This window comes from Castor canadensis, chromosome 17 (assembly GCF_047511655.1).
Source record: "Castor canadensis chromosome 17, mCasCan1.hap1v2, whole genome shotgun sequence".
NCBI lineage: Eukaryota > Metazoa > Chordata > Mammalia > Rodentia > Castoridae > Castor > Castor canadensis.
The window spans coordinates 15341380-15368089 of NC_133402.1; the positions used below are offsets into that span (position 1 = coordinate 15341380).

A 26710-nucleotide genomic window follows, 5' to 3' on the forward strand; every position below is an offset into this window, starting at 1 on the left:
CCCTGGGATCTGACAGGGCCTTGACCTCTCCTGGTGAGGCCCAGCTGGAGTCCAGGGAAGCAGCTGGGTCAAGGCAGAGAGTTCCCATTGGTGACAGCGTCCTTTTGCAAAGAATCCAGAGATCCTTGGGCCCAGAAACCCCTTGGTTTCTGCTTGTACATCCTGGAGGACGCCAGGCAAAGCCTCCTACCAATGGGATCAATGGGTCTCCTCTCCATTGCTGGTGTGGCCCTGGTGACAGGTCTAACCTCCGGATTGGGTGAGAGAAGCCCAATGAGAGAGGGAGTCCCAAGGAAGTCCCTGGCCCTGATACTACCCAGTTTTTTCTTTTCACCCCTAAGAACTGAGAGACTCCTTCAGGTGGGGACTATGTCTGTCTCCTTCATATTGCTTCTCCACCACCTAGCACTCATGTTTCAAAAATGCTTCCAGAAAACTGAACCCTGTAAGGACAGCATTACCATCCCCATTACAGAAAAATAGCTGCTGCCTGTTAACCCTCCCTTTCTGTCATGCCTGACCACCTTGGACTTCACTTGTTTAAGTTCTCTCTCTCCCATCAGACAGTAAACTCCAGGCAGTCAGGTTGTATTTGACTTGTTCTCTATGTACAATCCCTAGTACATAGTAGTAGGTCAGCAAATATTTCTTCTATGAATGAATGGATGGATAAATAAATGGATGGATGGATGGATGCAGCTCAGAGACATTGTGTCTCTTTATCTAAGCTGACACAGCAGAACGTAATTTCTCTGAGCAGACTCCACAAAGATGGGTATGGGCTTTGTTTTTTCCCACTGTGGGATCCTCAGTGTTCTGGACAGTGCCTATATTTAGTGGGTTCTCAATGAATACTTGTCGAATGAATGAATGACTCCAAAGGCTGATATTTTAAAATTATTTATTATTTTGCTGTACTCAAGTATAGACATGTCACAAGTCCCATTTGTAGAATGATCAGCATTGAAAGACCCAGGCTGGTTTTCAACAGTGAGGATCAAAGGGAAGGAAATCAGAGCAAGCACACCGAAGTACAAGCCCCCTCTTCCACAGCTGGAGCACTGGCTTGCTTTTCCCCTCCTGGCCGGCAGGAAGTGAACTGGGAGCCAGAGCACACACGGGGTTTCCCATTGTCCATCACTGAAATGCCAGGGCCATGGTGGTGGAGAGAAGCAGAGGGAGCCAAACCTGCAGGACACCTGAAAGGGAAGCAATTATAGAGCCACTGCTAGCACTGATGTGTTTTTGTGTAAACTAACAAAAGATACTTCGTATAGACTGACCAATTAGGAAAAGGCTGGTTGCTTAGACAAAAGAAACTTTTTCTTTATCTGACCTGAAGCTCAATTAAAAAAGCCTCTATGAGTAGAAAAATAGAAAAAGGTGCCCTGCTGAGTGGACTAATTTGACAAAGGCTGGGTGACCCCTCAACAAAGCACTCTTGTACAGTGTCCAACCTACTCAACCATCCTTACAGACCCCAGGGGATATTTACAGGGGCAAGCTTCTTAGAGGCACCCTGACTCCTAGCTCTAAGCTCCCCAGCTCAGGTCAAACACCAGGTTGGTGTAATAAACCCTTTGGATCCAGTTGCTGCGAGCCAAGAAAGGCAACGTTTGTATAGATCCTGTTTTCATCTAGATTTATAGACAATTCAGTAGTTGTGAAAGTGAAGGGCCATAAAATGCCACCAGTTCCTGGCCTTTGTGGTCTGAGGTACAAAGGAGCAGAGAAATGGTTTCTGTTTGTCTGCTGTGCTCACCCAGCGCTAAGCATGATTCTTGGCACATAACGGTTCTCAGCAAATATTTATCATGAGTTGAGCAAATCCTGAAAAAGGTGGAACAGATGAGCCTCGCAACTTCAGGAAGTGTTGAATACGCATATGGAGGTGTGTGCACACCACTGGTGTGTGTATATCTGAGTGTGCAGACATGCATGGATGCAACCGCAGCTGCTCGTGCATCCATAAGCATGCAAATCCGAATGTGTGTGCAAATCTGAGTATACATGCATGACTTCATGTGTGCGTGTTCTGTATTTTCACATGCTTGTCTGAGCATGCCTGTGTCCCTGCAAGCCACTGAGACAAGCAAGAGTGTGTGCACATGTATGGCACCAGGTCTGGGCATTTTCAAAGGTAAGTTGCCTCTTTGGAGCTCATACCAACCAGGCCAGGCTCTCCAGTCCACCTTGGAGTTCAGACAGAAGCCCCAGAGGGGCATTTTGGAGCAGGTCCCTGTGCAGAAAGGACTTGAACTTACCCAAGTTGCTGGAGGCAGCCCCCGAGACTGAGGCCTGAACACCTTTGGGAGAGAAATAGAGAACTGGTGAAAAGAGAAGCAGGAGGCTGGTGAGAAGTCTGAGACAAGCCCCTCTGCCACCTGCTCTTCTTGAGGTTTGGGTGACCTATTTGACATCCACATCGGATTATGCCACATCTCTGCCTCACCCTCTTCCAGGGCTGCCCACTGCTTTCAGAGAAAGGTACAAAAACCTTAGCAAGTACTAGGGGGTCCCACGTGGGTAGGCCCCACTGGCACCAGCTCATCCCAAACCACTCCCAGCCTGCCTGGCCTCCCCTCAGTTCTTCTGACAGGCTGGGTGCCCTCCTACCACATGCTCTTTGCCCATGCCAAGAATTCCCTCTTCTTCTTTCCCTTCCCCATTCCCTCAGCCTCCTTTCCCAAATCTCAGCCTTATTTTTCTCTAGCATTCCAGACTGGGTCTGGTTTCCCTTGTGGTAAGGGCTCAGAGTTCCATATACATTTTCTTCACCACACTGGGGACAACAGATGCTATCCATGTCTAAGTGACAGTATGTCAATAATTTCTCCCCCATTAATCCATAAGCTCCTCATTAGCAGGTCTGTATTTCTGTCCCCACAAGATCTCTAAGCACTAGCTGGGGTCTGGCATGCCAAAACACCTTTGCAATGAATGACTGACTGAGGAAATGAGAACTGGTGTAAAAGGAGCACAGCTTATGTTCCACCCTGCCCAAGAGAATGTGCTGGTTCCCAGTTCTTCAATTCCCAGTAAGACCCTAAGGTGCCAGGCTCTGTCCTCCTTCCTCCCCCCCAGAAAGCATTCCCAGCCAGGATTATCAAGGACCAAGTAGCTCTCTTACTTTGGCGCTTGATGGGACCCAAGTTTAGGACACGGGATTGGTCTATGAAGCCCCCACTTCGGAATCTGGTCCCAGAACAGGTCTGCAGAAAAAGAAAGGGTGACAGAAAAAAGCCTTCCATGAGGGAGGGCTTCTGGCCCATGGAGTGGACGGCATGCTACAGAGGGGCAGGCCCCCGCTCTGATATCGTGTCCAGCCCTGCCATTGGTCACGACTGCAGGGAAGTCACTTAAATTCTCTGAGCCCCTTTTTCCGTTTAGAAAATGGGGCTGGCAGCCTGGCACAGTGGCTGACACCTGCAATCCTAACTACTTGGGAGGTGGAGATTTGGAAGAATTTTGGCCCAGGCCAGCCAGGGCAAAAACACCAGGCCCTATCCTAAAAATAACTAAAGCAAAAAGGGCTAGGAGCTTGGCTCAAGTGTAGAGCATCCTGAGTTCAACCCCCAGTACAAGAAAGGCAAGAAAGAGAGAGAGAGAGAGAGAGAGAGAGAGAGAGAGAAAGAAAAAGAAAACAAACAGAAAACAGGACTAGTAATACTTTCCTCATAGACTTTCTGGGAAGGATTAAAAAGTTAAAACACCTGAGGTGCACAGATGTGTAAGAATGCCAACCCCGGTTATTAGGAAATAAGATTTCAGATAAACTGGAGCGTTTATCAGTCAGGCACTCTGAGGTCACTCGCCCTGAGGACTTCCCAGCTGTGCAGGTGTCCTGCCAGGTCAGATCTACCAGGTCAGATCTTACTGCTCCTGTCCCTTGCTAAAAGTGGAAATGCTGCCGAAGTGTTCGTCTTGTTTTAAACCTGTGGCCAACGGGTGATGGAGATGCATGTCGAGCAGAGTGAAGGTGGGGAGGTGACTCACAGGCTTGCACTTTTCATTCACAATGTCACACAGGTACACCTCACAGTGCAGGAAGACCAGGTCGTGGTTTCCAGCAAACCGGAACATCTGGATGGAAAACCGCCCCTGTGGGGACTCTCCGTTCTCCACCACTTGAATTGTGGAGTCCTTTGAGCTTGGACATCTGGCGGGAAGACAGGTTATGTAACGTCACGTGGCTGGTGTAGCACAGACTCTGGAGTCAGGCTTATACCAACATCTATTAGCTATGTGACCTCGTGCAGCTTACTTAACCTCATTTCTCTGTGCCTCAGTTTCCCCATGTACATACAGGGGACAATCACTGCATCCCACGTCTAAAGACCATTGTGAGGATTTAGTGAGTTATTATCCTTTTTCTGTGATGGTACTGGGGGGCTGAGTTCAGGGTCTTAAGCATGTTAGGTAAGTAATCAGCCCTTGAGCCATGACCACAGACCTTTGTTTATATCTTGTTTTTGAGATAGGCTCATCTTAACTTTGCCCAGGCTAATCTTGGACTCAAGATCTTTCTGCCTCTGCTTCCTGAGTAGCTGAGATTACAGGCATGTGCCACCATGCCCAGTTTAAATGAATTAATCTGGCACACTGTTGGTGCAGTCAGTATTTAGTGCTGAAGCAAAAATGTCATCAATGCAGAGCTGAAACTATGCAGATGCCAGAAGTTTCTGATTTCCCAAGAAATGCATTCATGGATCCTTAGCTACGACATGTGATCTCCTATGTACCTGTTATAGCAACGAAAACCTGGGCATCCTGGGTGCCACAGAGCAAACTCAAGTGTACACACCTGTTTGCATGCAAAACATGGCACCCAAAACAACTGCAAAGGGAAACTCAAAGTAACCCAGGCAGAGATGTCAGCATGTGCTCCACTGCATTGGGATACCTGGACTCCCGGGCAGGCAAAGTGGGCACCCCTTTACCATTTCACTATTAATTTAAAAGAGAGACTACCAATTGGGAGAACTAAGAAAGGAATTTCTAGGGGTGACATTCTCTCTCTTTTCTGTGTCCCCTATATCTCATATCTGACCTTAACAGTACAAACTCTACTCCTCAGGGCAAAATAAAAGCCCTGAGGTTAAGTGGCCCCACCTCCCAAAAGGCAGAAAGAGGTGTTCCTTCGTGACCTGGGCAGCCCTAAGCTAAGCACTCAACACAGGGAAGGCATCCAACTGTCCCCTCCTGCCACTCAATGTCCTCAACTTGCCACCTTGTCTCCTTTTCATGTATCTTGTGATGTTCTGACCCTCCTCCCACACTAGACTGGTGGCTCTTAACCAAGCTCCTTCACACACCCACACTGAAACACAAAAACACACCACATGTCTTCTAGCTTCTTTCACAAAACTTTCTGAGTTTTCCACAACGTGCATGCTTGTACTTTTATCTCAGGAAAAATAAGTTTAAAAATTCCTGCAGAGTGGATATTATGCATTCTCATATCACGCGTGAGAAAATGAATAGAAAAATGAATTGACAGAAGATCTGATTTGCATCTCAGAACAAAGAAATGAGCCGGGCTTGTGGTGCAGATCTAGAATCCCAGAACTTGGGAGGCTGTGACAGGAAGATCAAGAGTTCAAGACCAGCCTGGACTACATTAAAATAAGTTTCAGGAAAACTGAGCTGCATAGTGAGACCCTGTCAAAAAACAACAACAACAACAAATAAACCAAGCCCCCAACAAATCAACCAAGCCCACCCCCAACTAAAACAAAATAAAAATGAAAGAAATGGCACAGCCAAGATTTGAATTCAAATCTCTGTGATGCCCGAGGATCATGTCAACACTTTTCTATCTCTTTCTTTTCTGCCTTATTAAGATACCACCTTTGTGAATATTGTCACAGGCATCCCAGCATCTGTATTATTATTTACTTATTCTTTTCTCTAAATCTATTTACATTTTAATCATTTTTTAATAGAAATGCATCTATTTTCCAGAAGGATGTGTGTGTGTGTGTGTGTGTGTGTGTGTGTGTGTGTGTAGGCCAGACTGGCCTTGAACTCACAAGTTGCCTTAAACATGAGATCCTCCTGCCTCAGCCTCCCAGGTGCTGGAATTACAGACATGCACCACCACACCCAGCACTAGAAGAATCTTTAGATCAGGAGCATAGATGTCAATCACTTCACAATATCACTTGCCATAAGCAGAACATGAACATACAAACGAGAAAAAGAAAAACAAGAGAGTGCTGTAAGAGAGTGCTATCAGATTTTCACACTGATCATTGCAAAAGGCCCTCAGATAGGCTTCTGCTTTCTTTTTTATCACAAAGGGATACATTCCAAATAGTAGAGAGGTAAGAACACCAGATTAGCATCCAACCGAGAATTAACCAGGCAGATTCTAAGTGAACTGAACTGCATGGGAATAGGTAGGCCAGGATTTCTCAGACTTGCTTTCTCTGACTGTGATTCAAGTTACAAATGCCCCTTCCTCGCCTTCTTTGATTTTCCATAGCTCCTTTACCAAGATTATACTTCACTTTCGGACCAGATTTCACATTTACTGAATTGTCAGTCTCCCCTTCAGAATATAAGCTGTCCAAGGGCTGAGGTTTTAGTCTTTTCCATTCACTGAGGTATCCACAGAGCCTGGCATACAGCAAACTTCCAAATCATCTGTGAAAATACCTTTCTCATGGTGTGGTTCACAGTGATCTCTTGATGAAGGTAGCACACCTGTGTCTTTCTGGTTTCAATTGGTCATTGGCTAATTGTGCCCACTCTTCACACCTCCCAGCCACATGCTAGGGTCCCTGCTGCTCTGGGTCTCCCTTTCCATTGGGTTTCTTAGATTTTCTGAGCCATGGACCCCCAGGATCTTTAGAAAAGCATTTACATTACTCATCAAATGTAATTTTTTTAAAGACATGAGACAAAATATTTTAAGGATTATAAAGGAATCCAATTATATTGAACACAGTTCTTAAAATATTAAAATGTTTGGCATGTGCCTTACACACCTGCATTTACATTATATGTAAATATATGCTTGCAAACGTATACATGTATATTTGACAATGCATTAAATAATGAAATCTAGTGGCAGTTCTAGTGCAAGCATAACTACAAAGCATCAGTGAGCATAAACAGTTTCGTGCATCCTTTGCACCTTTTTGTGACTTTTTGCCATCATGCATGGTGGGATGGGAATGCTAAATTTTGGTTAGAAGGTCATGGATATAAAGATGTCTTCCCTCACATCCAAGACCAAAGACCCTCCCCCACCCCGAATCCCACGCCACTGGAACTGCTGCTTTACCTGTCCTGGATGATGAAGTATTTCAGGGGGTCTGTGGCGTTGCTGCTGGGTGTGGCATAGCAGTTGGTCATTAGCAGTGCAAACCGTGACAGGTCCCCTCCATCCAGAATGGTGCCCACATAGAGGAAGGCCTCGGTGGACAGTGTCACCGAGGGGCCTTGGTAGGGCTGTGTGTAGGAAGGGCTCTGGAAAAGTGCCATCCGCACGGTGAACATGCCTGTCCCACCTACACTGATGTTCAGAGCACTGCAGGGGTAGAGGACCATGTTGAGAACACCCACAGATGGTTACCCTTTCTGGTTCTCATTCCCAAACAATCCTTTGCATGTATCTGTCATTTTTATCCAGCAGTAGGACTGGAACCTATCCACCATTGCTTTGCAGAGGTCACCTTGGGTCTTAACTTTTTTTTTTAAATTCTTTTTGGCAGTACTGGGGTTTGAACTCAAGGCCTCACATTTGCTAGGCAGGTGCTCTACCACCTGAGCTGCTCCACCAGCCCACCTCTGGTCTTATTAAAATGCAGGTTCTGATCAGGTGGGTATGTCTGGGGTGGGGCATAAGGTCTGCATTTTAACGAGAGCCTGATGATGTGGATACTGGGGTTCTACAGGACCACATCCTGAGGAACACATCTGGTCCCTCACTTGGGAGCCCCTGCTACCACCCTATAAGCCTTCAAGATGGTACAATTTTTTTGGTACAGTGCTAGGAATAGAACCCAGACCCTTACACATGCTAGGCAAGCACGTTATCACTGGGCTACATCCCCAGCTGTGAGATACACAATTCTTCAGGGAGTCACCTAGATTCCTTCTTTAGTCTCAACCTACAGGTTTACCATGATGAGCTACAGAACCAAGTCCCAGGGACCCATCAGGATGTATCAGCACCTAAATCAGAATGGGATATTTTTTTAACCACACTAAAAGCAGTTATGCTAATGTGAAGTAGATGATCCCTTACAGGACATTGCAAGGCTGGCATCACATGAAATAAGGTACATGAAAAAAACTCCTCATAACCAAGAGGTTCACTTTACAGGTGAGAACTGGATTATCAACTTGGATTGGGGTGAGATTTCCAGCTCAAACCTGAGAGATTTATGCACAGATGTATTGCTCTGGCACCTATGAGGGCTAGGGCACTTCTTGGCCGAGTAATACCCCAGCCAATGACCTGTAATGAGCAACCTTCTACCTCCAAGTCAGCCATGCACCCTCATCAGTGTCCAGTACCCTTCACTGAGTCTGGCTGACCCAGAGAACATGTAACCATGAGCAAGCTTCATGGTGGAATTCAAGTAGGGTAAGTAGGAGATTTAGACTTGATGTTTGACTCCTAGCTCTGCTACTTAAACTTTACAACTTCAAGTTACTCAAATTTTTCTGAGTCTCAATTTCCACGTCAGTATAATGGGAATAGTAATAATAATAAACATGTCAACATCTTCTAGGGCTACTGTAAAATTTTAGTGGGATGCTCCATGAAGATCATTTAAACCAATGCCTGACATATATTAAGCTATCAATAAAGGTTGATCATTATTCCCCAACATTATTTTTCCAACACCAGCATCATTGGCCTGTGATTCATCCTATTTGAAGGCTTTCTGTTTTATTAGCAACAGGATCTGTCATTAAAAAATATAGCAAAACCTCATGTGGTACAAGGTATTGGTGGAACTTCTCTGAGAGCACCCCACCCACCAAGTCACCTCCAAAGAACATAGTTTGTAAGTGCCTCTTTAATCAGATACCTTTAATTTATAGAGGAGGAGGGAAAATTGAGGTCTAAATATGGGATATGATTTTACTAAAATCCCATAGCAGGGCTGGACTGAGACTACCTCCTTCCTTCCAATCCAACCACCCTACCTCTCTGAAAAGCCATACCACTCTAAAACTTGATTCACATCTGTAGAACACCACTGTATTGCTAAGAAAGACCCCAAAGAAGTCTATTCATTTCCCAAAGGCATTTGGTTAGTATGGCTTGGAACCTGAATTCCTAACTGGAGTTCTCTACTAAGCAACCCTGCTTCCAGCCACCACACCCAGCTCCCTATGGGTGACAGTTGGCAGGGAAGCTGAAGACCTCATGGTTAAGAGGCGGGGGGATGGAGTCATCCAGGATCACTGGAGACCCTTGCTGGCCGCACCTGACTATTGGCTGCAGGGAGGTCTTCAGACTGACTTTCATGTCCAGGGGATAGGAGCACTCGAAGTTGATTTTGATGTTGATGTCACGGATGATGATCTCATTTGCCAGGTAGAGGGTGTTGCTGTAGGTGGCGTGGGTTTCGTTCCTCTGTATCGGAGGGAGTAGGTGAAAGGGGAATCAGCAGGACATCAAAGCAGTTTGTCTCTGGCCACCTGCAATCTGCGCTCCCAGTCTCCGTGAGGAAAAGTTCCAAGAGCAGTGGCCATTTATGAACACATGTCATGTTCCAGACCCTGGACTAAGTGTTCTTCCTACATCATCGCGTAGTAAGTCCTTTCAATGACCTACCAGGCAGAGTTGCCATACTCCTGCTTCCAGGGGAGCGGACAGAGGCTCACAGTAGCTGGGTAACTGAGTAAGTCCCTGCAGTAGTGAGAGCTAAGAAGCCTGGGCTCCTTTTATCACATGCTTCCTCTTTTAAAGGCTAAAAACTATAAGGCAAGCTATCACTAATAGAATTTCAGAATTTCATACAATTACTTCCTTTCTTTTGTTTCTTTCCTTTTTCTTTTGGGGAGTGGAGTGAGGGAAGCAAGAGGAAGTAATGCTCCATTTACACAAACATTATATAGGGGTCCCATCTGAGGAGGCTTCTGTAGTACAGGCAAGGTCCTGGGTCTCCAAATACCAGTGGTTCAGACCCTGCCTCCCAGGATCACCCACCAGACACAGAGCTGTTTCTGATTCCAGTGCTGACCCCTAGTCGTTAGGCCACCTTAGTCACTGCTATCTTAGCCTTACTTTTCCCATCTGTAGAATGGGGAATTATCACTTGGATCACCCTCTTTATTTGAAACTAACATTTATTGAGTACTCACCATGTGCCAGCCATTGTCCTAATCTTTTCAAGATATATAAATTCATTTCATTCTCTCAGCATCAATATGGAGTAAGATAAGTTATTCCTCCATTTTACAGTTATTCATCCAAGCTACATAACTCACCCAAATTCATACAATTAGCAAGTGGTAGACCTAGGATCTAAACAGCAAGTACTCTGAATCTGTCCTCCATGGGCCAGGACTTACCGTCAACACTGTCCCACAGGGGCCATCCCTGGTTGGGGTCACCACAGACATCCAGTCCTGTTCGCCCCTCTCACTGAAGCCGGAGCAGTGGCTGTCACGCAGGTACATGAAGACTGTCTTAAATCCCAGGTTCTGCAGCTGGCACTTGCTCAGTGACAACTTGATGTCATTGACTCCACATTGCAGCCTGCGCTCCACGAGAGAGACATCTGAAACAGTCAGGGAGGGGAGAATTTGGAACCTGTATTTATAGCTCAGGGGCCCAGCATGTCTCTAGCTACCAGAGAGAGCTGGAGGGGCTGGCCACTAGTGGGGAGTGCTCAATGCCCCATCTCAGGAGTGATGGATGGGGACACAGGACTGGACTGCAAACATCACTGGATGGATCCAGTGTTCCCCTAAAAGTGGGTTATACACAAATTGCAGGTCGGTTTTGGAGGCCTTCCATTGACCCACCATTAAATAACACTGAAACCCAGTAAAAACAGAAAAAAAGGAAAAAGTTAACTGTAATTGCTTTCCATCCTTTCTAGACAAAGATGACAGACCGATTTTTTTGTTAATGTCTTTAATGTTTACATACTTGTTCATTTCCTCTTAAACAGAGAACAGGCCTCAGGCTCAGAGTTTGGGGCATATAACTAGAACCAGCTAGATTTTTTGTAACTATTAAAGTGTTTCTTAGCTTTAAATTTTTAGTATTTTTAAAAATTACTTTATTTAAGCATTATAGTGCTACTGGAATTTAATAACTTTCTTTCAGTTGTATTTATTTTTACAATTAACCTTCTAAGTTAAATGTTACTTGCTACAGACAAACCCAGAAGTGACCATCAGTATTCCAAATTAACCTGAAAGAAGGGATTCAGGACTGAGAACATGGATCAAGTGGTAGAGCACTTGCCTAGCAAGTGCAAGGTCTTGAGTTCAAGCCCCAATACTGCTAATAAATAAATAAACACACAAGTAATAGAAGGGATTCAGTCAATTTGAAGAGAAATAAGCTAATCATACAATTCACAGTGTAGGTTGTATTTGGATAAAGCAAAATTATAAACTTGGTGGTAGGTAGGCTGTGATTAAAATATTGACTTCCGTCTAGAAAAATCCCAGCCTTCTTCCATCATTTTACATAGGCGGAAATGGAGGCTCCAGAGGGGGCCAATGCCTCGTCCAGGATCCCAACCCAGAATTCCTAGTCTGGTGGTCTGATGGTGCTGCAGCAAGGAGCAATCCGTGTGTCCAAGTAAGGGCCTCAGAAAGAAGGTTCAGGGCATGAAGAGGTCCCCCAATCTCCGGGGACACTGGAATCAACTAAGGGAAGAGTCAGGGAGCCCCGGAGGAGTGTTCTTGCCAATTTTAATGGGTATTAGGGACCTTCTTTTCCACTCAGCCGGATATGCCTCAGCCAATTCACACCCACGGGAACATGTCCCTTCCCCAGCCGCTGCCGCTTTATCCACAAATCGCCTCCTCTCCCCTGTCCCTTCCCCAGTGGCCTCACCAGTGATGTTGGTGTCTTTGCACTGGCACCGCCATTTGCCATTTTCTGATATGCAGTCCTCGTCTACTCTGCACTCAACACACGTCCCCTCCACGGAGCTGGGATCTGCAGGGTCACAGGGACAGTCAACAAAGATGCACCCCAGCCCCCTGCCCCGCACCCGGTGATGCTAATCGGGACTTGGGAAGAGGAGTGTCGCCCGGCTCACCTGTGCAGTAGGCCAAATTGCACTCGGGGGGCGGAGTCAAGTTGTACACGTAGTACCCACCGGTGCAGGCCTTCACCTGGACGGCTGTGTTCCACAGGCAACAGTTGCCGCTCCAGTGCGCGCAGGCTGTGCGACTCACGATGCCCTGGTCGCTAGATGGGTGCGTGCCATTGAGCCACATGGGCGCAGCGGTGTTGCAGCGCAGGATTTGAACACAGGTCTCAGCCATGCGCACGCCACCCTGACCCACGAAGCGGTACCAGCCACGCAAGTTTCTGTCACAGGCATAGCCCTCCCCATACTCCGCACTGCGCCAGTACTCGTCCAGTGTGCGGTGTGCAAGGCACGGGTCTACGCACACCTGCGCTCCACCCACTCCTTCAGGCAAGCAGTCCAGTCCTGGCCCGCAGGAGCCTGGGGAGCACTCACAGTGCCTCCCGTCCCCCACATAGCCCTTGGGGCACACGCATGAGTAGTTGCCCTCCGTGTTGACACAGGTGGCCAGGGAGTGGCAGCGGCTGGGCTCTGGCCCCGCGCACTCATCCACATCTGTGCAGCCCTGCCCTGGAATGAGGCGGAAGCCATCTGCGCAGATGCATGTGTAGGAGCCCAGCGTGTTCACACAGCTGCTGTTGGCCGAGCAGTTATGCGCCCCTGCAGTGGCGCACTCATCCACGTCCTTGCACACTAGCCCGTCGCCAGTGAAGCCTGCCTGGCAGGTGCATGTCGTGATCACCCCGTCCACCATGCAGGTGGCATTGCTGTGACATTCCGAGCACTTTCCTGCAGGCAGAAGAGCCCAACCTCAGAGGTGTGAACAGTTGAGCCAATGACCGCGAAGAATTTCTCACTCTCTCAAGGGAACCCACCATCCTTGAGACGTAATCATAGATGACTTCATCTGGAACCAACCAACCAACGTCCCCTGTGATGGCCTAGATTTTGCTGCTCATTCTGTGTTATATTGTGTCTTCTTTTAAAATAGCTACTTTCCCACATCCAGAGGACTAATGCTCGGAATTCCTGATACTTTAGAAGGATTTATGGAAAACCTGCTACCTTTTCCCAGTCTTTGCACATTTTATGCCTTCTGTCCAGGTCCCCTTCCCTGCCTGGTGAGCCTTCCTCAAGCCCCTGCTTGATGTTTCCTGCTCTCTGAATGACTTCTCCAAGTCTACCTAGCAGAGCACTCACACTTTTTTCATTCACAACAAATGCAGCATTAAAAAACAAAAGAAATTACTTCCGACATGCCAGGCAATGGGACATGCATTTTTCATTTGTAATCTTGGAATCACAGATAATATTTTTTTTCTTTTAAAGATGAAGAAACTGAGGTTCTTAAGGAAACTCAGATGGTAAGCAGCAGAACCAGGACACACATACACACACAGCAAGACCAGAGTGTGTGATTTTAAACGTGACCCCATAAAAGTATTTACTGTGGCCCAAAGTACTCCAACAAGCTGAAAGCCTAGCAGAGGCAATGCTCAATGTACTGGGGTGACTCTTAAGGCTGAAGTGGAGGAGTTGGGAGCCACCTGGGGTGTTAGAATCTCCTGTGTGGTTGAGTGTGTTCCTGACTTTTCTGTAGAGTTCTGGAAGGCCTTAGAGACATTGTGGCCTCTGGCCTTCAGGTGGGACCACCCTATCAGTATCACCTGGGAGCCTGCTAGAAAGTCAGTCTCAGGCACCTCTCCAGACTTACTGAAGCCTGATTTACATTTTAGCAAAAATTTCCATGTGTCTTGTGCCTATTACAATCTAAGAAATGTTAGAATAAAGACTATGTAAATACCGTAAAGACTATGATAGGAAGAGGTTAAGACTGTTTCTGCAAAGGCCCGATTGCTCCTTACACATACACTCCCCCCCCCACACATGTCAAACATATACCCCACATGTACACACAGACACTAGACATACACAACACAGCACACACACACACACACACACACACACACACACACTACTACACTTACTTGCTTCTGTGGAGGAGACCTTTGCTGTGGCTGTGATGAACCAAGAGGTCACCACCATTACCATCAACATCCAGGTCAGGGAGACGAGCCGCTGCATCCTTTTTACTTGTCACAGCTACTTCTGCTCCCAGGAATACCTACCCAATAGCAAGTGTGCTTTCCTCCCTGTTTCTGATGCCCGAAGCCCTGTGAACAGACATGAGTGGGGAAAATGCGTAACCTGACTCCCTCCCTGCAGTTGGGAGGGATGTTTTTTTGTATACTGCACAATCCCAGGAGGTACCATTTATATGGAATATAAAAATTATGCACTGCTGAGGCCCTAGTGTGGTAGGGTTTCCCTTCTGTAGCCACACTGCTATCCCCACCCTCATCCCACCCTTGACTTTTCATGTCTCAGTGCATTGAACATTTTGAAGAACTGAGTCCCTCATTTTGGAGGAGGGAGTTAGCAAGATGGGGTGATGCTCCAGATTCACCCCCTTATTGAAGGAAGCTTTGAATTTTTAACCACCAGCTCCTGATCACTTCCCTGGAAACTTTCAACTTACCCATGTCTATTTATTCTTTCAACTAACATTTATTAAGTAGCTTTGTGGCTACTGTGTGCCAACAGGGAGCTACTCGCCAAAATCCACATCTTCATGCAATTCAAGTATTGCAAAGAATGACTTCAGATAAGCAACTTGAGAGGCAATCGATATTCAGAGACCTTTTAATATTTGGTTTCACCCAAAGGGTAAAATAATTCTAGTGGCGCTAATATTGGTTCAATTTTTACAGTAGCAAAATAGCATCATAGTGAAGTGTATGGGAGCCAAGCTGCCATCAGGATTCAAATCCCTGTGACCAATCGCAAACAGCGTGCCATTGGTAAGGCTTTTCAATTTGTTAAGACCAAGTTTTGTCATCTGTGAAATGATGGCAAATGAAGTAGCAATGAGGATGACTTCCTCCACAAACCGAGTGTCTAAGAAGTGCTGGGCTCATTTCTAAGAAGTCCCTGTGCCCAAAGAACTTATGTTCTAGAGCAATGTTTCCAAATCTTGGAGATGAAGCTATAAGGAAAATATTTTATGTCATGATTTGGTGCAGCTGCTACTGAATGTGTGCATAAACACACACACACACACACACGCACTCACACACATGCACACACAAATGAAGTAAAAGTTTTATAAAACAATTCTTATCTTAACTTGTGCATTGCTTATTGACATATTCTATTCTATTTAACAAAAAGAAAGCTCCCATATAAATCACAAATGAAATGATTTCATGTCCCACTAATGAGTGGGTAGTTTGAAAGACACTGTTGTGGACAGTAACCTACCACATACTGCCATCACTAAAATGGTATATGCAAAGCCAGGCACAGCTCATAGCAGATGCTTTTGCTCATTGCTATATCCCCAGTGGCTAGGATATAGTAGGTACTTAAAATATTAATTTAATGCATGAGAAAATAGTGGGCATTACCAGAGAAGTTTGACTCAAAGAGCAGGAGACTAACTTGCTATAGATCATCAAGCTAACAAACACAGAATAGTGACTCAGGCACAACTCTGACCCCAGTGTCTAAACACTTAATTTCCTCCACCTCCCTCAAGTAAAATGGGAGCCAACCAAAGGCTAGATGGGGAAGAAGCTGGACCAGGAGAAGACAGCTACAGATAGCCTTACCTGAGGCCAGAATGTGGGACTGGTCTGTTCCCAAGTATGTGCCTTTTATATATGCATTTGCCCTTGGCTGGCAATTTCTCCCCCAGTTATTCTCTGGTTCTGTTCCTTGAGATTATTTCCTTGGGGGTGGAATTTTTCTTTTTTCCTTTTGGCATAATATTTGCCTTTTCCAAGCTGTAAGGTGCCGGGTGTTGTTTTTTTCTTTTAATAGTTAGAGACACCAAATAATTGATATTGGGGGTCACACCTGTGCCTGGGAATACAAAGTCTCTGTTTTTCACCTTTTGGCAGTAAGAGATTCCTTAGTTAGACATTAACTGGAAAAGCAGTGCCAAGGTTCTGGGCCTTCTCTTGGTCATTGACAAGGACGAGCATAGAACCAGGCAGAAGCCAGAATTTGAGGCCAGGCTGCATTAGAATAAAAGGATTGCCCATACTGGAATGTGTACCCTTTTGAAACACCCTGCCCTCATCGAATCAACCTTTTCTTTAGGGTCCAGACATGAGCAATAGAAAAGCCCAGAAACAGTTGAAGGTCAGGGTCAGAAGACCTTTGGGACATCCCTGGACCTGACCTACTGTGTCAAACAAGAAATCTGAGGTCTGATGAGTGAAGGTCCCTTGGGTGGTGGAATAGCTTTGTGATTAAATAGACTGGCTTTGAAGTTGAATTCTGGGACTGCCATGTAACGTGTACCAGCTTCCTGAGGCCATTTTCCTCATCTCCAAAATGAAATTACCCCTCTCCCTGAGAGGTAGTGGTAGTGAATGGAGACAATGCAATTACAGACACATAATGATGATTTTAATTATAGAAATTCTACAAATGCTGTTTCATTGATGTAACATCAGAGGTAAAAAATGCCAGATCTTGAGTTGAAAGCCACATCTCCTGACTTAGTCCCACCTATCCGGCAATCCCAGATCAGTGGCAAAGTGTAGGATATTATGTCAAGAAAAATCAAACATGTATGAACTTGGACTGACTAAGAAACATAACCACATTGGCTTTTGGGGGACTTTTCTCATTCTGTCCCATGCAGTAGTCATCAACATTGGGGCAACTATCAGTTCAGAATAATTTCATAGGAGTGAAATCTCTGAGTCAAAGAGATGCACAGTTTTAAGAATATTGGTACCTTTTCCCAAACAGCACATCAGGGAGATTTTTTGAAAATTAGTTTATAATCCCACAAGTGGTACCCACTAGCTCTAAGTATGGCTTCTATCCTCTTTGTGGAAAATAAGTGAAATATTATGACCTCTTTGTGGGAAATAAAATAAAGTTTTATTGTTGTTCTTTTTGCAACTCTCTGATGAAAAGGGAGGGTATCAACTCTTCATTTGTTTATTAATGGTTATTCTTCTTTTCACAACTAGCTGTTAGTATCCTGTGTCTTTTTTTCATGATGCCCTGTCTAAACCCTAGGCAGGTGTGTCTAAGGGATTTGAAGGCGGTAACTCCATGTGGCTTCTGGAGTTGTGTGGGCAAAACCTCAGGCAGGAAAAAGGGGAGTTTGGGCTGGAGTCTATTCATCAATGTTAGCATCATGTTTTCTGGTTTCTGTATTTGGTACTTTTGCATCTTGGTGCCTTTCTGGTCCTGGAGGGGCAACAACATCTCTGTGGACTAGCTCTTCTCTAGAGGTAGCAACCAGCCCCTCTAGAGCCCACACCTCTATCCCCTGACCTCTTCATGGGGACATCACACTCAGGGACACTATTTCTCTGTAACCTACCCCAGAAAGCTGGGGACAATTCCCAGAGACCACTGAAATTATAGAAGTCAGACAATCCTAAATCTGCTTACCCTGCCTGCCTTACTCCTTCTAATAGAAACCACAATAAAGGCTCTTTCCCATCTTCTTCTCTTGCTCCTTCTTAGGCAAGGGCTCTGCCCAAAGCTACATCCTCAGCCCTGACTCCCTTCACTTCCTGGAAGAGCCTGGTCCTTTCCCAGATGCCCCTCTCCCCCACTCCTCTGCCCTCTATGGCATGTCATGCCCCCTTCTCTTGGAATTTGCAAGTATAACAAGCTACCTTTTCAATGGCAACATTCTCCTGCCCTGTTGCTCTTGCCATACCTGAATAGTAATAAAAGCTGCATTTAAAAATAGCTTTGGGGGTGGGAGGTAAAGAGGTATGGAAGTGGTTGAATGGACCAAAGTAAAGCAGACTCACAGCAGGTATACATCGAGAAAACTTTTTGAACACCAACTTAAATATTAAGAATGAAAGACATAACTGTAAAATAGGTACAGTGAGGGGGGCAGCATGAATGAAGGAGATTAAGGTGAGGGTATATGGTTGATGGACTTCATAGACCTATATGAAATAGAACTAAGAAACCTCCTGCAATCGCTTTAAGTGCGGTGGGGAGGGGGTTGAGGAGGAGAGATGATGGGGACAATGTAACTAATGTACACTATAAGCCTAATAGGAATTGTCACTATGAATTCCCCTCTGTGTAACAAATACACTCTAATAAAAAATTCATAAAAACAATAAGCATCAATTATATTTGACACAGCTGGCTCATCCTCAGTATGTATGTCTCTACTTGGTCCTTTTCCCACTCTTTCCTCAAATTTAGTACCGTCTCTCTAGCCATTCACACTCACTGACCTCAGGAACTTCAGTGGTGCCATGAAGCAATGCCTCCCTCAACTTCTCCATCCACCTGCATCTCCTCTCCTGGGAATGAAGGTCACATCTTTCTTCCTGTGAAGGTCTCTCTCTTCAATGATCTTTCCTTCATTTACCTTCCTCCTCCCGTGTCCTCAGTCTTCTCTTGTTCCCTAGGTTGTGCTCAACTACTTAGAATAGTCTACAATAATATTTCTTCAACTCCACACCCACCATACTATTTTCTGCCCTTTAAATTTTTAATGATCAAATTTCCCAAATGACGTTATCTGTGTCTCTCCAGCTCACATGGGTACACCTGCTGAATGGCCAGGTTGGTTGACATTGCTCATCAAGACCATCAAAGGTGTTCATATCTCCTCACACAATCAAGACTTTTCATTTTTCATGCGGTGTTCAACAATGCTTGTTTTTGAATGAATCCCACTCAATTACTTGAAACACTCCTCTCTCTTAACTTCCAAACACAGGTAGGAGACTTGATTTTAATGATCAGGACATCTGTCACTTACTGGGTGCTTCTCTGGGGCCTGGCTGTGTTTTTACATTCATTGTCTCAAACAGTGAAACACAGCAGTAGGGGAGAAGACTGAAGTTCAGAAAGGCTGAGTAACTTTCTCAAGATTACACAGCTAGCCAGTGCTAACTAACTCCACACCAAAACACAAATCTCACTCAGATTTACCCTTTTGATGTTCTGCACTTGGGGGTATAGAACACTCCATGCTTAGCCATGAAAGGGCCTTTGAGTGACAAGTGCTTTTAGGTATTTTTGGATGGAGAGTTTTGAGAAACTGGACAGATAGCACATGAGAGGCAATGATAGGGGATTGAAGTGTTGGGAAGATGCAGAAAATGAGCCAAGGGAGAAGACCCTCTCAGCAGAGGGATACAGATAGCTCAGTGGTACTTCCCCTACCCATGCCCCACCTCTGAGCCTCCAGTCGCACCTGTGGGACTTACAGGTGCCTCACTTTTTCTGTGGCTCGTGGCTTGTCAGAAGCTTTGTTCCACATGATTTCATCTCAACAGCCCCCATGGGCCTCTCCTTCCACAGGCAGTCACATGGCCTTGAGGAGGAAGCAATAGAGCTTTGCACGTGTCCGGAATACTAACACCTGTCTCTGTTGGGGCACTGGCTCCTGTGAGCTCCAGGGCCCCAGGCTGTTCCCTGCTTCACCTGAATGCAGGCATTGGGGGGTGTAGTGAGGGAATTGGCCCTGGAGGTCTGGAAAAGCACAAACAACCTTTGCTTTGTGTGATGAGGAAGAAGTGCATGGGGCCGGATAGTTTGCAGAGAGCACAGTTCCTAAAATAAGGCTTTCTCCTTTTCTCCAGAGAAGTTTCACTAGTACCTAGCTGGAATGAATTGGGCAAATCAGTAGTGTGACTGAAGTGGGCTGAATAATGACTCTCAAATATGTCCACCTACTAATCCCTGGGACCTGTGAACATTGTCTAACAGGACAAAAGGTACTGTGCAGGTGTGATTAAGTCAAGGATCGTGAGATGGAGAGATTATCCAGGCAGGTTGGAGGCAGTTACAGTGGTGCTCATAAGATGGTTGCAGAGAAGGACGGGATATAAAGGTGGACCTGAAAGTGAGTGATCCCAGGATAGAACCACAAGCCAAGGAATGCAGGTGGCCCTGGGAGCAAGCAAGGAAAAGGATTCTTCCTGAAGGGACCAAACCTAATGACACCTTGATTTAAGCCCAGTGAATTTTTTTGAGATAGGGTCTCACCATGTAGCTCAGATTGGCCTCAACTCATGATCCTCCCACCTCCATTTCCTGAGTGCTGGAATTATAGGCATACATCACCAAGCCTGTTTCCTGAAATTTGATTTCTGGTCTTCAGACCTCCTTGAGAATGAATTTGTGTTGTTTTGAGCCATTAAGTCTGTGTCAGAGCAATAAGCGAGCTAATGCAGAGTTCAGCATGCATCTGTAGACATTGACCTCGTCTCTTCCTTTTGGGATGATCATGAAATCATTTCTTTCTCAGAGAGAAGGTGGTGCTGGCTTCTATGGTTTCATCTGGTCCATGAGAATTTAGTGAGCATCTACTATGTACCAAGCAGAACCCTAGACATTAGAAATGAAGAAAGAAAGAGAACAGATGCATCTGCTCTCATGGGGATGATGTGCTAGTGGGGAAAGTTGGCAATAAGCATTTGAAAAATGAAATAAGATGCTTTCAACTATGTCTCCAGTAGGGGCTTTCTGAGGTGGTCACATTGTAGCTGAGAGTGAATAATGGAAACACAGCTGCATGAAGATCTGAGGGCAGTGTTTTTGGAGGCTGTGCATTTAGGTAGAGGAATGGCCATAAGAAAGGAGAGAATTTTTTTGCTTAAAGAATAGACAAGAAGTGTGGCTGGAGTGTAGCTAGTGAAAGAGTGGGAGGGAAGGAGGAGAATTTGCAGGGCTAGACCTTGCAGGCATGGTAAACAGATTGGATTCTATCCTAAAAGCAATAAAGATGCCATTACAGGGTTTAAACAGGGTGGAGTTGTAACTACTTGTGGCTGTGGCTTTTTAATAGATCAGCCCAACAGCTATATGACATGGAGTGTTTCTGGGGGAGACTGAAGAGTGGAGGTATGGTGTATCAGGAAAAATATCAATTATGAGATTGCTGCAGCTGAGAAATGATGGGTGATGGTGGCAACAGAGGGAAGTAGGCAGAGTTGCACGGAAGTGGATGGTCATGTGGAATGAAGTAGGTGGAGTCATGTGGAAGTGGGAGGGGTCAAGTGGAGAACTGGGTGGAGTTAGGTGGAAGGAAATAGAGTCATGTGGATTGGTACATTAATGTACCAAACACCATGGAGGATGATCCTGGAGTGATTGCTAGAGTGGGTCACTCACAGAGATGTGAAAGTCTGAGGACACATTTTGTACTGAATTTCTTTACTGTGCCAAAAATGCAGCATAATCCAATCCATTCACCTCATTTGATCAGGCTGGGGGACCCAACCTGGTAGGAGGTGGTACATATAGTGGTTAAGTGCTCAGTCTCTGGAGTGAGACTTGAGGGAGGAAGCACAACCTTCTAACTATGGGATCCTGACTGGTTGTTCAGCCTGTCAGTTTCCTCATCCATAAATGGGGACAAAGAAACCCAGCCTCCAGTGATGACACAGAACTACGTAAGGCCCCCGAGGTTATAAACACTCTGTTTCAATGTTGCCATTGTGGCTTTCCTTGCAGCCCTGGCTGAATTTCAGATCAAACAGCACCAACCAGGAAAACAAGCTAATGGATTAAAAAGGGTTGAAGACGTTCACTGACTTTATTAGTCACCCCCGTTCATCCCACCACAGTTACATATAATATTATTGTAGTAGACCCACTCAGAGAATGATGCCAAGACCTGAAAAACAGGCCCTTTCCCTCCTGGCTTTGGAGAAGCTAAAGTTCTTCCTTGATTCTTGGTATTTTCTCTTGTCTTGGTGGTCCCATTGGCTTAGGCACTTCCTTCTCCTTCTTAGTTGTTTTCTTTTGTGCTGCTGGCTCTTCCAGCTTGGTTCCATTCTCCATCTCAGGCAACTCTTCCAGCTTGGTTATGTTCTCCATCTCAGGCAACTGCTGCTCAGGTAACTCTTTCTCCATAAAAGGTACTTCCTTTTCCTCAGCTAATACCTCCTCCTCTATCACTTCATTTTGTTCAATGGACAATAGCTATTAAAGAATAGGTGGAAAAAAGAGAAAAGGGAAATGAAATATATGTGATAATTGTGACTATAATTATCAAGATTTATTTTTCTTGATGTGCCCAAAGAAAATCAATATTTGACTTAGAGATCCTTCATAGATATGATGAGTTGGTAAAGTTCGTTAACTATGGCTTTGCCCTTCTGGCAAGAGGAAGTTTGAGGGGGCCACTCTTCTGTGCTAATTCCACAGGAGTGGCTGCCTAACCCCTAACTGCAGGACTGGTCAGGTGACCCAGACTTAGCTAATGAGATTCCCATTCAAAACACTTGCTGAGACTACTAAGAAGCAGTTCAGAGCTGGGGGTCATCTTCGACCATCTATAGGAATGGGGGGAACAACTGCTTGAGAATGCAGAAGAAACCAGAGATGGAAAGGTACTTTAAACTCAAAATTCTGGATCTACCCATGCTAGATGTTCTACCAGTTACCATGAGATAAATTCCTATTGGTGCTGAAGCAGAGGAATTGTGTCTTTGACATTTGCAAAGAGAAAGAGTCCTAATTAATGTAAATGGCACCTTCTGGAAGATGGCCTTGCTGAGGCATGGTTAAGGGAAAGTGGGACTGTGGCCCCATGTCAGGAGAATAATGCCAGGGGACAGAATCTCATCAAGGCACCTGGTTACCATCACAGGATAGTGAGTGGACTTCAGGAAGCAGCCTTAGGATCTATGCCCTTTCCACTATTTCTAAGTCCACCATTTCTACTTCCTTGTCATAAATGCCCTTGAAATAACTAGTATAGTCACCTAAACTGGATAGTCATTTATTTACCCTCAACCATCTCCCAAGACTATGAGTTTATGACACACTTTCTTCTAGTTAGTTGACTTCCTGATAGTTCTCCATGGGAGAGATAACCCAATGTGTTGCTCTTGCACTTTACCTCATCCTCAATCCTTATCTTGATTTGGCTTTCCAGGAAGTCAGAGAAGCCCTTCATGGTGTGTTCTCCTTTATATAGTACAGCCTGGGAAATAAACAGAACAGGTTAGGATGGGAGCCTCTGCCTGCAACTTGCTCATGGATTGTCGTAACCCAGGACCAAAATTCTAACAATCTGGAAATGCTGAGCAGGTTCCTTAATCTCTAAGAGCCTCCATTAAATAGGGATAAGGCATGTTCCTCCATCATAGGATGGTTATGTTCTAGGTGGCAGCATGGATTATAAAGCCACTTTCCCAGAGTTTGACCCCTGGCTGCCTTAATTAGTGGTGTGGTATGCTTGCTGAATCTCTCTGCTCAGTTTCTTCATCTGCAATATAGAGTTAACCTCAGAGTGTTATTATAAGTATTAGATGAGTTAATACATGAAATATACTTAAAAATAGTGGTTCACAGTGAGTACTATATGTGTTTGCTATTATTATTACAATATCAACAATGATAAGAATAATAATTACTTTATAAAGCATCTGGCATATTGCTTAGTGTTCAGTTATCACTAGCTCCTTTTTGTCTGCCAGGCTTCAGGAAGGTGAAGTAGCTACTTACTGCCACTGGTTGGCTAAACTTTTCTTCAGATGACTTAAGATCAGCAACTCTTAAGTCTCATACTGCCAATCCTGCCACATTTTCTCCCATCTTCCTACTTGCATCTTTTGCATCAGGATGGCATCTCTTCACAGTGCTCTAGTCATTCTTCCACCCACCTCTTTGTTCATACTATACATTCTACCTATATGTCACAGCTCCCCTCTAACTGATTGAAATCCCCACTGTTCTCCAGTCCCAAGTCTACATGAGTACTGCAGCCATATCTGTCCCTCCTGCCAATTCCCAATGCATTTGGAGATGGACCCATGCCACAGCATCATCTACCCCTCCCAACCATACTCTTCTCAGGAGCAGAAACCTTGGCTCACACTTCTTTGATTAACACTGTTCTCCACATGACAAAGCGGCATGTAGAGTGTTCTATCGTACTGTTGATGGCTGGATAGTGACTGCGATCCTGAGGTGTTAAAGGCATTGATTATTTGTCTGTAGCATGCATTCTTCCTTCATCTGGTAGTGTCCCATCCCCAGTATTCCCTGGATATTATCCCCATTTTATTCCATGTTGTCTAGGGGAGAGCTCAGCCTGAAGACTACAGAAAACCATGTCACTAATTGACTAATTAAACATCACAGCCATTTGGCACAATGATTGAGTCAGCCGTGAATAAATGAGTTGTGTGCAAGTATAATGAGTCTTGGGACTTTGGTGGAAGCTACTGAAAAATGTTCTGAATTTATACAGGAGGCATAATAGGGATCGAGCTGAGAGTGAAGATGGTTTGGTAGAAGGCAGAGCTGGAGATATGCTAATGATAACATAACATAACAATATCTTCAATTTGTGGGTTCTAAGAGCTCCTCACCTCTTGAGAGTCTGTGGGGAAAAGCCTGAAGAATGGGTACTGGTCAGGGTTCATTAGTTGAATGTCATTTGCTGTAATGTCAATCTTGGCGATGGTGACCATGGAGTGGTTTTGATATTTTAAGCCCAACTCCTCCAGCAGCGGGAACAGGGCCCTGCACTTCTGAGACCAGGGTGCATCTGGAAGAGAAGAGTCCTTGCTCAACTCCACACGAGGAGTTGAAAGCTGACCTCATCCCCCACACCACGCACATCATCACTGAGTTCTTCTTATGGTGGGGCTGCTCTGGGAATGGCACTCTCTATTATTCATTTGTTAGGTGATTTTTACATTTCCTTACCTGGCCATTATTAAATAAACTACAAAAAAGTTAACCTATTCTCCCCTTCTATCCCAGACACTAACACTTCTGGTGTGTTAACATTTTCTTCTATTTGTTTTTTTATTTTTAGTTCCTTCTTTTTAACATAGCATTCCACTCCAGTTGAAGGGGAAAACCAAGAAAAATATTTATGCTAGAAGATTCCTAATGTGTTGCCAAAAATCTTGTGTGTGTATTATATAGTTTTCAAAGAACATTAAGCTTTTTGTCCAAGATTATCCAGTAATTAAGCAAAGAAAATAGGATTTGAAGCCAGTGCAAAGACTGTACTACAAATACGACAAAACATAGTATAATATGACATAACATAGCACAAATATTCAGTCCCTTGGAGGATAACATGCCCAAGAAGTATACAGGTGTGGCCCAAAATTGTCACAAGCACAACTATCCCTGGAAAGGGGACACTAGACACTTTGTGTCTGTGTGCAGGACTGGGGTTTGAACTCAGGGCCTTGTGCTTGCTAAGCAGGGGCTCTACTACTTGAGGCACTCCCCAGTCCTTTTGCTTCTAATTTGTTTTTCAGATAGGGTCTCATGATTTTGTCCAGACTAATTATTCTATGTGTGCCTCCCTAGTAGCCAGGATCACAGGCATGCACCACCACCACATCCAGTCCTTATACTAGACTTTCTTGTGGAAAGTTCGAGCCTTCCATGTGGTTCAAGCCTTTCGGCTTTTAGAGAGAAACCAGAGACCAGCTTCCACACAGAGAAAACCAAACCTCACCTGCTTGTTCACCTTTCCTCTAAACCGCAGGGCTCAAAATTGCTGGTGGTGTGGGAGGAAGAGGCTGAAGGCCACGACACTCCCCTTTAGATGATCATACTTCATTTCTGAACCAAGGGCCTCCATCATCAGCCCCCCTGCCAGCAGCACCCGGCCCCCTGGAGCCAGGCAGGCCCTGGGTGGGGATAGAAGGGAGCCTAATGGCTGCAGCCCCAGGGGGCCAACCTGACATCTCTGCTTCCAAGAAAATGAGCCTACTTTTGCCTTTTATCAGAAGCAAATGAGTGTTCTTAGAACTCTGGGTATCAGGTAAGTACAGAAAGGCCGCCCCATCCTCTCACAGAAAAGCAGCAAATTGAGCTGATTCACCTGCACAGAGCTCAAATGCCTCACTCCACAGACAAGAGCGTGTTCCAGTGCAATTGTAAAAGGCTTGCAAGATGCAATCATCCCAGTGATGGCACAGAGCTCCAAATGAACTTTTGGTTTTTCTACTTACTGTGTGACCTGGAGTATGGTAATGGACTTCTCTGAGGCTGGGCTCCCTGACCTGTGTCACAGGGAAAGCCACTATCCTCCCTTCCTCACCAGCTTATACCAAGTGCACACCTGGCTCACTCCTAAGAGCTCATTAAATGGTAACTCTGCCTGTTAAAATACAAGAGTCTGTAGTAATTTTGGAGTCATCTCCAGTGTCATGGTGGAAAAGTAGGTCTCTGACTCTCACACATGAACCAGAAATCACAGGAAAGGGCAATAATCCTTAGGCAAGCCCTGGGAATAATTATAATAGGAATAAAATAATGACATTAATAGTTATCATAAATCAAGAGGATACAATATGCCAGGCACTGTGCTAAGTCCTTTATATGAAGGATTGGGTCTCCAACTCAATTGGGCCATTGGATAAGTCACATAAAGCCCAAAGCAGGAGGATTCTAGAGAGCAG

General features: G+C 45.2%; 2 protein-coding genes across 2 annotated transcripts in view; both read right to left on the reverse strand.

The window, feature by feature from the left end:
- Window positions 1-884: 884 nt before the first annotated feature.
- On the reverse strand, window positions 885-16067 carry Umod (uromodulin). The gene is made up of 11 exons (XM_020180052.2): window positions 15920-16067; window positions 14237-14422; window positions 12255-13037; window positions 12047-12151; window positions 10543-10751; window positions 9453-9601; window positions 7292-7537; window positions 3997-4159; window positions 3131-3212; window positions 2265-2306; window positions 885-1199 (listed from the first exon to the last, which is right to left on the reverse strand). Exons 2-11 carry the CDS (start codon window positions 14331-14333, stop codon window positions 1138-1140), a joined length of 1938 nt encoding a protein of 645 aa, XP_020035641.1. The 5' UTR covers window positions 14334-14422; window positions 15920-16067; the 3' UTR covers window positions 885-1137.
- Window positions 16068-21855: 5788 nt separating this feature from the next.
- Window positions 21856-26710, reverse strand: part of Pdilt (protein disulfide isomerase like, testis expressed) — a 30487-nt gene continuing 25632 nt past the window's right edge. The window contains exons 9-11 of the mRNA XM_020180058.2: window positions 24650-24828; window positions 23173-23256; window positions 21856-22250 (exon numbers count right to left, since the gene is read on the reverse strand). Of these exons, the coding sequence (XP_020035647.1) occupies window positions 21981-22250; window positions 23173-23256; window positions 24650-24828 (533 nt within the window). The 3' untranslated portion in view covers window positions 21856-21980. The remainder of the gene's footprint in view (window positions 22251-23172; window positions 23257-24649; window positions 24829-26710) is intronic.

Bases quoted from the DNA above. Each gene is read 5' to 3' on its own strand.
- Umod (XM_020180052.2), bottom strand. From the start codon at position 14,333: ATGCAGCGGCTCGTCTCCCTGACCTGGATGTTGATGGTAATGGTGGTG. The intron at 12,152-12,254 runs GTGAGCCGGGCG...GTGACCCTGCAG, and splicing joins CAATTTGGCCTACTGCACAG to ATCCCAGCTCCGTGGAGGGG. The intron at 1,200-2,264 runs GTAAGTTCAAGT...CTTCCCTTTCAG, and splicing joins GGCTGCCTCCAGCAACTTGG to GTGTCCTGCAGGTTTGGCTC.